The 13,193-nt window shown below is 43.4% G+C and overlaps 1 protein-coding gene across 4 annotated transcripts in view; it reads right to left on the bottom strand.

Moving 5' to 3' along the window:
- Positions 1-443: 443 nt before the first annotated feature.
- Positions 444-13,193, bottom strand: part of PIP4K2A (phosphatidylinositol-5-phosphate 4-kinase type 2 alpha) — a 222,253-nt gene continuing 209,503 nt past the window's right edge. For 3 of the 4 annotated variants that reach the window (XM_004380535.2, XM_023735034.1, XM_023735035.1), the window contains exons 8-10: positions 7,574-7,817; positions 5,802-5,905; positions 444-2,665 (exon numbers count right to left, since the gene is read on the bottom strand). In XM_004380535.2, coding sequence (XP_004380592.1) covers positions 2,585-2,665; positions 5,802-5,905; positions 7,574-7,817 — 429 coding nt within the window. In that variant the 3' untranslated portion in view covers positions 444-2,584. The remainder of the gene's footprint in view (positions 2,666-5,801; positions 5,906-7,573; positions 7,818-13,193) is intronic. The other variant, XM_023735036.1, reaches the window with a different exon arrangement.

The raw sequence follows: 13,193 nt of genomic DNA, 5'->3' as shown, positions 1-13,193 counted from the left end.
AAAAGCCTTCTATCATCAATGGTATCCCAATAAATTATCAAAAAATGCTGACACACAGAACTATAGTTGGTTTAAAAAAAAAAAAAAAGAGGAATTAAGCCTCAACTATATAACTTCATAGGGTATTCATCGAAGAGATTTTTTTTTTCCTCTGCTTGTTCATCTTTCAGTAAGTCAATTTTGTCATGGAAGTTTCTATTATTTACTAATAAAATATTTCTAGACAGAGAGACTGCATATTATCACAGGCTGAAGCTCAAAAAGTGAAAAGATTTAATTTCATGTTTACTTCTTCAAGGATTAGCTACAGATACTCTCAGTACGGAGTACGTAAAATTTGTTTGCAGCAGAGAGAAACACAATCGAAACAGAGGAAACAAAGGATTCACCTTGTGAGTCATGAAAGTGCTTTATTTTATAAAGCCCTGCTCCCATCTGGAGTGTATTTTTAGCACTAGGAGATACAATGCAAACTTCCTCACTCTGTCCAAATAAAGTTTCTTAACATGAATGAATGACAGAGACTGTTACAGACAAAAACAAAGCGTTTTGTAAACTTCCAAAAGCATACAGATTGGCCACAAAGGAAATAATTATTCACATAATGTATGTGTACCTTATCTTTACTTCAGGGTCTCTCTTTTGAGCTCTCAGGCGAAAGAAGCCACAGTATAACTTCGGAACACCGAAACTGGTTTGATGCCAGGATTAATGGGGGTGGGGTAGGGGGTCAAATCATAGTATCAATTCATTTAAATACATAAGATACAGATTTATACAACTATATTACAGTGGAGTTAACATCGTTTCTTGAGGGTAACAGATCTATGTAAATTCAGTAGAGAGTAGTAGAGATGGCACTGCTGCTGGCTTCCAAAGGTACTGTGATTTGCTACTCAACTCGTGCTTTCTGAAGTAAACCCACATACATCGTGCATAACTGAAGTCTTAATAGCACTGAAGTTAAGTTACTGGAAGAGGCATTATGGCAGGTGGGGTTTGTTGAGTTATAAGTAATTATTGAAGGGCTTTTTTTTTCTTTCTGAAACTGCCTACAAAAATCATCTCATGTTTTAAACAAAGAATTTCAAAGGCACAGCTTTAGCACAGTGTATAAGTTGATAACCTACTCTAAGCAAGTCTAATATTGTAGCTCAATGCCTTTCAGAAAATGCAGGAAAGGTTGGTAAATACATGATTGATACTGGAAATTTATAACTTGATTAAACACAATCAGCACAGTTTAGGGCAATGAATTTACATAACCAGACTTGGGTTAAATATTTTTAAAAAATCATCAGGTTGATAAATGTATATCTGGAGGAAACAAAACCACTCTTTTCCCTTTATTGTAAAGTATGCTCTACCATGGACTTTGCATAAAGACATTCACTCAAAAACATGACTGCATGAGACATCTCAAAATACGACAAACATTATTTCACCTATACTGTAAAATGACTTTACATGTAAACTTCAAAAACCACACGCTGTACATTAAATTTTTTAGATTCAAAAATATCCCTGTTTTCCTAATAATGTAAACAGTAAAATTGAGGGTTTCAGTTTAAAGGGATAATTCATAACAAAATACCACTGGTGAAACAATGGTCAAACATAAACATCTCAGAATTCAGATTTGCGTCGTTCGGTAACAGGAGAATTGAGTTCTACCACTTGGCTCACCTTCCCGCTGTGGGAGATGTAGATACCGTTGCCCAAAACTATGCATTTTCCAGCTAAGTTTTATTTGTATTTTTAGCATTAATTCCTATATTGCAACATAAGAGTGTAACAATGCAGTACGTCCCAGGTAAGAAAAGAGAAGGAAGCAGTTTTCCTGGACATAAGTTACCGAGGTGGAAATGTACAGACAGAGTCAGTAGGGCATCAGCTTCTTGTCGGAGGAGGGGTGGTCGCACCCGGGCCGGGGGTCCTGATGCACTGGGCAGAGGCAGAGCCCTGAAACAGTGCACCCAGGGGATACCAGCACCCCCCGTCTGGTGCCAAGGGGCTCGTGTTACAACTATTGAGGAGTGTCAGCGTGCGGGGTAGAAGTGTAACACTGGCAGTTTTTTTTTTCCTTTTTAATCATCATCATTATCTTCATTATTATTATGAATACTGTCTTAAATCTTTCAACTAAAAAAAAAAAAAAAAAGCTGATCCACAGTTTATCACGGGATGCCAACATGGTTGGTCTGACATGCATTTCCTCCTTCCCTACATGTACTCATTCATTCATTCATTCCTTCATTCATTCATTCTGCCACAGCTGGGGTCAGAGGGCTATCACAACACACTCTGACCGAAGCTGATCTGTTTTAATTAATTAATTTTTCTTTTTTTAAAATGCACACATTAAAAAAAAGTCAGAAATAGCTAGAACTATGCTGTGAAATATCAGGTAGCTGTTAAAGCGAGTGAGTAGTCCCCAAATCAGTCATCTTGGCCTGAAGATGTAAACAAGGAGGTTTGCTTCCTGTAAGATGAGTGCTTCGCTGAGTTTGGTTTTCATTTTTCCTACACTGAAGCCACCTCTGTTCTTCCCACAGTGCATGTCCGTCCAAGGCAGCCTGGGAGGTTACGTCAAGATGTGCCCAATAAAGTCCAAAAAGCGCTTTGAATACTGTTCTGGGTTCACCGTTGAGATCTCTGCACCAGCCTGGGCAGTAAAGGAGAAGAATATTGATATAATGCTTACAACTTCCAAAAATTACTACTCAATATTTACAGCTATTTCCAGCTGCAGCTAAATATAAAGCTAATAATTTTCAAATCTATGCAGCTTCTGCCCTTAGCACCTAGCTATTGTGGCTGGATAATCAAAGTTCTTATGAATCTGTGTCTGAAATGAGGCAGAGAGTGGCAGGAACAATAGATGCTATTATTACATATATTGTGATTGCTGAAACTTAAAAAAACTAAATTCACTGCATCTGGAATGTTTCTATCAAACAGTGAAATCTGTATGGAACTACATTCAGCAGCCACAAAGATAATACTTCTGCTTTTCAAGTAAGCAGATTGGAGACACCTTGAGAATGACATAAACATTTGGGTAAAGGCAAACTCAGATGATGATGATGTAAGGACTGTGCTAATTTTTCAGGACCCTTTTAGCTTAAGACAGAGGTAAGCGGCTGAGTGCTCAAAAATGAGGAGGGACAACAGCAGCAACAGGTTCCAATGACAGCTGACCCAAGGCCAGCGTGGAGCTGCCTCAGGTGTTCTTTCCCGGCTCCATAACCAGGTGAGACACAATACTGCATCTCCCTGTGATGGGAGGGGGCTGGCTTTTCTCAGCAGCAGGGCACTGGGGTGCCATTGTTCCTTTCACGGAGACAGTGTTGAACAAGGAGGTGTGGCCCTTGCAGAAGTTCAGGCGGGGAGTTTTACTACTAGATGCACTTGCTGGCGATGAGACTATAGGGAGTGGCTGGCCAGTTTCCTGAGCTGCAAAGGGCAAGACCAGAGTTTTACTAAGTCACCAGGTGCTATTTTTAGATACTCATGCTCGCTGGTCCTGGGTGGGGTAAATGATTAGGGGCTGGACTACTAACCAAAAGGTTGGTGGTTCAAATACACCCAGTGGCACCTTGGAAGTAAGGCCTAGCGATCTGCTTCCAAAAGGTCATAGCCTTGAAAACCCTATGGAGCAGTTCTCCTCTTGGAATCGACTCTATGGCAACTAACAACAACAACACGCTCCCTGGGGAATGTGTCATTTCCATGTCTGGCCTGGGCTGCTGGGACCTCCACGGAGGAAGCCAGGTCTTGAAGGCAGAGAATGGTTCCTGATAGCAGCTCAACACAACATTCCTTTGCTAAGAGTAATGTCATGTTCTTGCAAACTGCCCACAATTTTAGGTCATGTGGTATATTATGGAGGCTGAACTGGTGACTTACCGGGGAGACTAAAATGGAACCATATTTGCTATCTGCGATGGTACATTTCACATTTCATGTGACATTACAACATGTTTGAGGATGGGATGGGACTAAACTTTTACAAGGCATCTGCACCGAATTCAGCCTACTCACCTTATGTATTCCCTCATAAAACCACATGTATTCTCTCATAAAGCCTCATCAGCGAGAGAGTAGTACCCCTTTACTAGCTGAGGAAACCAAAGCTCCAGAAGTATTTCTTTAAGGTCATATAGCTGGGAAGGTGAAACAGGGATTTCAACCCACCTCTGTCTTTGTAACATACCCATGGTTTCCCTAGAGGTGAATGTAGGAATTACCATGGAGCCTTTTAAAGAGTCCTCCTCTGACTTCTTGAACTGGATTCAGAATCCAGGAAGGGGGTGGTTCATCTGGGATGTCCGTATTTTACAAACAGTACTCAGAAGATTCTGATGCCAACTGCTGGGTAAGATCTACTGGGTACTCACTCTTAATGATGTGGGATGTCTGACGTGTTCAGTGGGCTGGGTGAGGTCTTGGTGCACGCTCTGCACACAGCAGGCGCACCATAAGTAGTTGCTGACAGTGTGACTGAAAATGTTCTTTGGCAAATGGAATATGGTCTTAGGCTGGCTCTGTTTCAGGAATGACAGGCTGTTTGCTTTTAAAATAAAGAAAAAGAGCCTTTAATAGGGTTTGATTGTTCTGGTTTGTATCTGCTGGGGAAGCACCTCTCCTCCAGCACTAACAAACCAGGGCACAAGTTCATCTGTGTGGGATGGGCTCTCTGATTTCCTTACTTCATCTGGAAAGCCAGAGTGAGTTCCTGTAACACAGGCATTGCTGGATACTTAGCAAACTGTGATGCTCAACCAGGCAGTGCATGTGGCTGGCAGTGTGGGTGGCTGGCAGTGCAGAGGGGTGGGCAACATTAGGTGGTGGGTAATACGGAGCAGGCAGCCAGGCTGGGGCCTGGAAGGGAACATCTCCACCACTCACGAGCTATGTGACCCTGGCAAGTTACCCTGCAAGTGGTCTTCCTCAGTTTCTTCAACTGTCAAATGGGGATGACTCTAGGATCTCTCTTACAGTCTTGTTGGGGGAACTCAACAGGTTAACGTTTGCCTAGTAACAAAAACTACAACAGTTGTTGTCGAGTCAATTCAACTCATGGTGACCCCATGTGTGCAGAGGAGAACTGTATTCCATAGGGTTTTCAAGGCTGTGACCTTTCAGAGGCAGATCATCAGGGCCTGTCTTCCAAGGCACATCTGGATGGGTTTGAACTGCCAACCTTTCAGTTAGCAGTCCCGTGTTTAACTGTTTATGCTACCCAGGGACTCCTAGAATAGTGATAATCCACAGCAAACATGATAAAAGTGGGGATTAATATTATTAAACTTTGATCTTACACTCAAAAAATTTTGTAATAGAAAAATAGAATTCACTGGGAGGAAAGAAAAATAATACTGCATTATTTTGGAAGTATCTTAAGCAGGTAATAGTGCTTTAGCCTGAACATTTCATATTTAAACACTTAACTATCTTCAGCACTTTTATCTTTAAACATTTTTTCAAACAGAAAAGAATGTACATAGTATTCTAGTCATGCAAGTGTCTATTAATGTCCCTGGTGTGTAAAGATGAGCAGAGGCTGAGTTTCAGTGACTTGCGGAAGTCGTAGGGAGTTGCAGTAAGACAGGATTAATGGGTTGGCATTTGCTGGCTTGAATCTTGCACTCAGAACACGACCCCTTGCAGGTAATGGGAATCACTAAAGGACTTTGGAACAGCTCGCTTAGGAAGGAGCCAACCTGGAGCTGGTCGCTGTTCCACAGATAGCATTGAGGGCCCACAGAGAGTAGAAGAAAACAGAGTGGGGTACTTACGCCATGCTTAACGGTTTTTGCGGCGTGGGCAGCTTTCTTTTTTGCATCATAATGAGTAAGAATGTCAATAATTGCCATAAAGTACACTTCTTTCCTAGGCGAGTCTGTAAAAGGATGAGAACAGTGACTGGGGGGAAGCGCAGGCTGGAGGAGAAGGGTGGACGGATTCACTGGAGTGGTGATGGCAAGGGGTCCAAAAATGAAAGCAATAGAGACTTTTTTACAAATTCATATAACTCCTCCATAGTTCTACTAAAAAGTCAGCTTAACTCTTGTACCTGGTCCTCTTTCAATGTAAAAAGTAAAATAAAGAACATATTCAATGCCTCAGATTATTAACAGTGGAGGTCCAAGAGTGGGATTGAGTGTTTCTTTTTTTTGCTAATCTGTATTTTCTCGAATGATTATGTATTGCTTTAGTGTAAAGAAAAAAAAACCCTATTTTTAAAATACAGACTCTATAAAACAAGTAGAACTAATTATGCTCATTAATCCTTTTCTACCATGAGATGCAACTGCTCATAATCAATTCTCATTGGATATAGTATCAGAACTGGATAAATGCACATATTACCTTCTAATATCTATTTCCTACAGATTTTCACAAATATGATTCTGTTTCATTTACAAAGAGAGTACATTTAACTATATCTAATTTTTTTGTGTTGAAGAAACAGTTTTGCCGAGCCTAATAAAAATGAAATAAAACACAATTCAAACCCACTTGGTTGATATGCCAACTGAGATTTTTTTTTAAAACAATGAAGAACCATAATTTTTATTACTGAGAAAATAAGAGGTCTGCTTATAATTATTATTTTTTTTTTATACATAAGTAATAACATAGAATATAATATTCCTTCAAATATCCAGTCACCTAGATATTGATTAACATTGACCCCACCCTACAGCCAAGGGCCCCAGACCTCTGAGAACAGCAGAGGGCAGGCCTAGCCGCCAATCAGAGATTTCCTTCTTCACACACTGGGGCATGGCTTCAGGGCTCCTAAGAAGGAAAGGGCTGTATAGGCCATGATATGCCTGCCCTATAAGGTTCCCACGTGGGACTCTGACTGGACCACATGCATGTACCCTGCTCAGGACAGATTTATGATGCCTTTGACTCATATAAAACTAAAGACAGCTTATATATTTGTTGTTGTGATCTGCTGAGTTGATTCCGACTCCTGCGACTCTCCATGGCTGAGTAGAACTGCCCCATATTATTTGCTAGGCTGAATTTTTACATCAGCAGATTGCCAGGTCTTTTTTCCTGTGGAGTGGCTGGTGGGTCTGAATCGCCAGCCTTTCAGTTAGCAGCCAAGTGCTGATCCATTGTGCCACCAGGGTTCTCCCTCTATATATATATACACCCTCCTCTCGTACAGACATATGTACATATATGCATATACACAGATAATATTATTTAAAAACATTTCTTATATATGTTATTTACATTTATATAAATATGCATGTGTGTGTGTTTGTGTATACATATGCGCGCGTGTGTGTTTAGTATATATACAAGTTTCTGGTTTTACTCTATAACATCAACATCACAAAATTCAACGACCTCATCACATTTCATTTTAAAACCAGGGAATTATAGTTACCTTCAATATACTCTAGTTCCCAAAATCAACTCATTCGGACTCTGGAGAATGAGTCTTGCAGGGCAGTACACTTATAACTGGGGTTATGATTATTGGTAAATAATGCAAAAAATCAAACCACTCCATATATAAAGAGAGTTTATAATTAATTAAGCTTACTTTCATGGCATTTTATTCCATAAACATCAATGTTTGGATCAAATTCCCCCGGAGCCAAGGGTGGTGAGCTGTTCAGCGTATTTCCTGGACTGTCTGGAGGGGTTCCAACAGGGTGGGTCCCGTCGCTTTCCCCTTCCTCCTCCCAGTCATTCACTTCACACTCAACCTCTTCTTGTTCTGCTCTCTCAACATCATGAATTCCCACCAGTAGGCTGTAGTCCATGAGCTTTAACTGGGCAAGAAACTGGAGGGTGGGGCATGACATGATCAGTTATAAAACTTAAACAAAAACCAAGATTAAAAAAAACAAAACAAAACAATGTTAGGAAGAACAGGAAAAGGGGAAGGCTGTGAGTAAAGGGGCAGGAAAGGTGAGGAGAGAGCTTCCCTAAAAGGTGGTGTAGAGCTGGGCGTGGCTGGAGCTATGATGTTCTCAGACTCCCAGGCAGCTTCCCCAGCCAGAAACGCAGCCTCACGCTTTCGGCTGGCTCACAGCAAGTATTATGTTCCCTGAAATGCAATGCTGGATGGTAAGAGGCACGCATTTATCACATCAAGGATGGATTATACCAAAGAGCAGAAAGCATGACTGGCAAGAAAAAGACATTGAGACAGGGAAGAGAAAGTTTCTCCCAACAATTAACATCAGCTAATGGCAAAAAACTGGGACCTCCAGAGTAGTTTCCAGCAGAGTCTCTCAGAATAGTTTGCGAAAGTACTTTGCAATTCAGCACACTCCACTGAGGAGATTATTATGCTGCTGATCACAAATAAGAGCTCAATGTCTCAATCAACTAGCAAATGCACTGTGTCACTGCTCTGGTGAATAATACAGGCCTTCTGTCCTTCTTGGAGCCCTGGTGGCGCAGTGGTTAAGCGTTTGGCTGCTAACCAAAAGGTCGGCAATTCGAATCCAACAGCCACTGCTTGGAAACCCTATGGGGCAGTTCTGCTCTGTCCTAACTGGTCACTATGAGTTGGAATCGGCTCAATGGCAACGGGTTTTTTTTTTTTTTTTTGGTTCTGTCCTTCTTATGGCTGCAGAAGGTGGTTTGCTTTCCATGACGCACCTCAGGTCCAGGATTCCCATTCTCTCTCCCTCTCCTGTTTCAGCCAAGGCTAGAATGTAATGTGGGGGCAAGACAGCTCTGTGGGCTTGGCTGTTCTTGTCTGCCAAGTTCTCTTTTTGACATTGCCTGCCATGATGTTTCTTTTTCCTTCTTTTTGAGTAAATGCACCCAGATACATATCTTAAGCACAACGTCCTACTTGATCAGTTAAAATGTGGACGGTATTATTAAGGGCAAAGTGTGGCAGCCCATCTGCTGGTTGGAACTAACAGGACCCTGTCTCCCCTGCTGGCTGGCTCCATCCAGGACAATTCAGCTCTGAATCTCGCCAAGTGGGCCTAGGAGGCGCGTGGCCCTGACTCTTGAAGAACACGGTGCCAGCCCCACTTGGCTGAAGGGGAGCAGCTGACTGGCCTCTTGTTTACTCTGGAAAACCTTTACACGAAGGGCAAGCATACGAAAGTGCACGTCTTGAAGTTCTGGCTGAAAAAATCAATCCAGTGAGACCCGGAGAGCCTTTCTTTTTTCCGAGCCTGTCAGGAGGCAGCTCTGTCTTAGAGCTGGAAGAACAGCCACGTCCCCTTAAAGACAAGGAGAGGCGCTTCAGGCACAGGGCTGCTCCGGCTGACCTCTCTTGGGGAGAAATGCACTGCCCAGCTGTTGCCTAAGCCTGTAACTCTGCACCTAAGCCTGCATCTCCGTATCAGCGTATCAGCGTCAGCACAGGTGGCCTCTCTGCCTGCTCATTCCCCCCTTCCTTAGCTCCCATTTCCTGGCCTTCCCACGATGAATCCCCAGGGGCCAGCTCAATCTCCCCATTTGTTCTGAACTCAGAAAAGACAAATGACACAAATCTTACATTTAGATACTTAAGGAAGGTAGAAGAAAATCTGTTTATTAAAAAATAGAAGGAACGCTTTATCAAAACAGAGGGCCAATAACCCCAGGAGCTGAGCTCCTGCTCATGGAGGGCCTCAAATCAGTTTTCTGAACCCTGGAGAGCAGGCCGCGCTCCCGCCCATGGCTTTCCCCCAAACTCCCTCGTTACAGGAATTGCTGAACTGACTTTCCATTTATACCCGCCTCAACCCGACTGTTTCTTTCTCGTGGTCAAAGAATACTCATCCTCCCATCAAATTTGGCAGCAGCTGGGCTCCAGAGCACAGGTGGCCATGGCCATGCCTGTGCGGGTGAGCAGCCTCAAGACAGCAATAAAGTTTAATAGAGAAGTTTAAGAGAATAATAAAGCTTTACTCTGTTACCAACGCAGTGCTGCCACCCAGCCTCTCAGTTACCTTTCTGCTTTACATGGGGCCTGTAGGTGTGGGAGAGAAGGAGCCACTACTGGGCACAGACAGCTAACCTTGCACAGGGCAGGCACCGGGGTCCCCACATGAGACAGCACACAGGCACAGAAAGATGAAGAAGAACTTGCCCAAGGATCCAGAGTTAAGAAGCAGTAAATTCAGATTCTAATTCAAAGTCCATGTCCTTTCCACTGTATCGTGCTGCCTCCAGAGGCCGCACCAAAGCAGATCTCCCCCAGTCTTGCTCTTTACAATACTCCTGAGGGAAATGCTGAGTTACATGTAGACAAACGGTGTCTGAGGACGGGGTCTCTCACAGCCCAGGAGCACGGTGAGATTCCAAGAGGGGCACCCAGTCAGCAGCACTCCTCACACCGACTTGATCGTGGAACCCCCCTTTAGAGCACCTTATAGGCCTTGGGTTTAAGAAACATATTTGGAAAACGATTGCAGTAGAGGGCACTTGATCATATCCTAACCATCAGGAGATAGGAATGGCGAGGTGCTCACTTGGTGACCCAGCTTCTGCCCCATCTGTTGTCCCGAAGCTTCGAGGAAGCTGTGCCGGGGGCTGAGCTCGCCCTGGGCTCCTAGAGAAAACGGCCTTTCTTATTTGTCTCCTCCGTTGCCTCTCCATGCTGAGCAAGGTGCTTGGCCCATAGCCCTTTATCTAGGGTATCTCTGTCTGCTCCCACCCCACTGCCTTCCTGGAAGGCCTGCAGAGGTAGGAGGTAGAGCTGGGAGGCAGGGGGCTGCCACGTGGTAACATCCTCCCCCTCCCCCCACTGAGTCCTTGCGTGCACTGTGGGTGACTGAGTGGGGCCAAGTCCTGCTCCGAAAAGGCCCTCCTGCTCCACCTCTGCTCCCTCTGGGCCTTTGGGAGGTTCCTGGGAAGTGGTAAAAGTGAGTGCTGCCTGAACTTCCCCATCCAGTCCTCTGGAAAAGGAAGATCTTTTCAGAATGCAAATTTGATCATGTCATGCCCCTGCTTAAGAACTTTCAATGGTGTCCCACTGTTCGCAGGGCAAAAACAAAACTCTGGGGCCTGGAGAGTTTGGCCCCATCACTTCTCTGGCCCATCTCAAGCCCTCCTCCCATCCTGCTCCCTGGCCAATGTTACCTCCTCCTCGGCCATTAGACCTCAGCTGTAGAGGTCCTCGCTCAGGGAAACTTTTCCTGACTTCCTGACCAGGGCACACCCCCAGATTACGGACATTTATAGCATCACATACTTCTCCTTAATGGCCCTCAGCTTAGCTGCACATTCACTGTGTTAGATTATTGAGTAACATTGTCTTCCCCAAACACGGCAGCACCATGAGGGCATGGGTTCTGTCTGCTTTTGCTGTTGCCACATTCCTAACTCCCAGCAAGTGATGGGCTCACGGTAGCAGTTCCAGCTGCTGCGGAGTCAACTCTGACACAAGACAGCCCCATGTGTGTCAGAGCAGAACTGTGCTCCGCAGAGTTTTCGATGCAGATTGCCAAGCCTTTCTTCCGAGGTGCCCTTGGGTGGTCTCAAACTTCCAACCTTTCGGTTAGTAGCTGAGTGTGTTAACTGTTTACACAACCCAGGGACTCTGAGCACATGGGAAACACTCCATATTTACTGAAGCAATGAATGCGATGCCTGTTTCTTCTTCCCTAGTTCCCCCTTAACTCTTCCCAATTCCCCCTAGCTCCCCATCATCAATAAATAACAACCAAAACCAAATAAAAATAAAGAACAAAGCAACAGCAAAAAAACTTTGTTTGAAACTGCAAGCAACAGCAACTATGGGAAGCATAAAAAAGTCGTTTACAATATATCTGTGCTCTCCAGAACAGAATCTCTCTTTTAACATGGAGGTCTACTGTTTGACCTTCAGCCATTTGACTTTCAAACAAACTTTCAAGTACGCTTTATGTACAAGAGTAAAGGGCTGTCTGTAATTAACTTGCCAAAGGTCAGGCAGGGAAGGACAGCATTGGGGATAGGCTGGACACCATGGTGGGTCCCCAGGCCATGCCTTCCCTGCCCGTCTATGCTGCTCACAAAGGTGGGGCAGGCCCAGAGCTCATTTCCTGGGCCTCTAAGCATGTGGTCTGACCACTGCTGGGGCTCCTCTTCTAGTAAGGAAATGCTTGTACCTAATAAATACAAGTGCAGTCAGCTCCCAGTGCTACTCACTAAACAATAATGAAATGAAAAATGCATATCTAGGCAAGAAGCTGTTCGGACACTACCCAAGAAAATCGAGGAAACAAATTTCAGTCCCACCTGGGTATTATACATCTTTTCAAATCTATGAGACTGGTACAGAAATGGAAAAGACCAAATATAGTACAGTGGTTAAGAGTATAGGCTTTGCTTATGGGGTGGTCCATTTATTATTTTTTAAAGTATCAGCTATGGTGAAAAAAAAAAAGAATAGAGGCTTTGGAGTCAGGAGATTAAATCTTATATCTGTCACTTGCTAGCTACGTGACTTGACAATTAGTTCATTTCTCTGAGCTTCAGCTATTCTAACTATAAAATGGGACAATACTGTTCACCTTAAAGGGGTGTGGAGGGGATTAAAAGGGACACTATGTCTGAGACAATGAACACAGTGCCTTGAATGTGACAATGAAAGCTGCTATTATAATTGTCAGCATTGTTATTATTATGGTCAAAGGCCTTTTTTCACCAAGTATGCAGATTTAAACATGGGTTCAAGTCAGGCAGGCTAAGAGGAGAAGCATGTGGAAAAACTTGATTCATGAGTTCTTATAAATGTTGTTTTAAATCTCTTCTGAAGTAGAGTGAAATGAAAGGTGGCAGTAAGTTGGAGATTCTTGTTACGTAAAATTCTTATTGGTTATCACGAAACTACTGTGGACTGGAAGCTTATGGGTTGAGAGAGAAGATGAGAGAAAGCGAACAAGGGTCCACTGTGGGGTTTTGCCTCAAGCTGATGTTACGGACTTAATATAGTCATGCTTCACTTAATGTCCACAACATGTTCTGTGAAATAGGACATTATGTGATTTGAATGCTGTGAAAACACTATATTATATACTTAGCAAAGCTACATACGGTTCTCCAATCGGGATTTCTGAACTCTATAATAACCTTACGGGACCACGGACGTATATGCGGTCAGACACTGCCAAATGGATGTTACGTGGCCCATGACTACATATTTCCTCTTCTCTCTGTTCATTCCTTTAAACTTCTAACTGAAATGTATTGATTAGTACATAGATCCCAAAGCTTGAAGA

This window comes from Trichechus manatus, unplaced genomic scaffold, assembly GCF_000243295.1.
Source record: "Trichechus manatus latirostris isolate Lorelei unplaced genomic scaffold, TriManLat1.0 scaffold00075, whole genome shotgun sequence".
In the NCBI taxonomy this organism is placed as follows: domain Eukaryota; kingdom Metazoa; phylum Chordata; class Mammalia; order Sirenia; family Trichechidae; genus Trichechus; species Trichechus manatus.
Note: the sequence above shows the minus strand (reverse complement) of the source record. Positions and strands in the feature narration are given on the sequence as shown.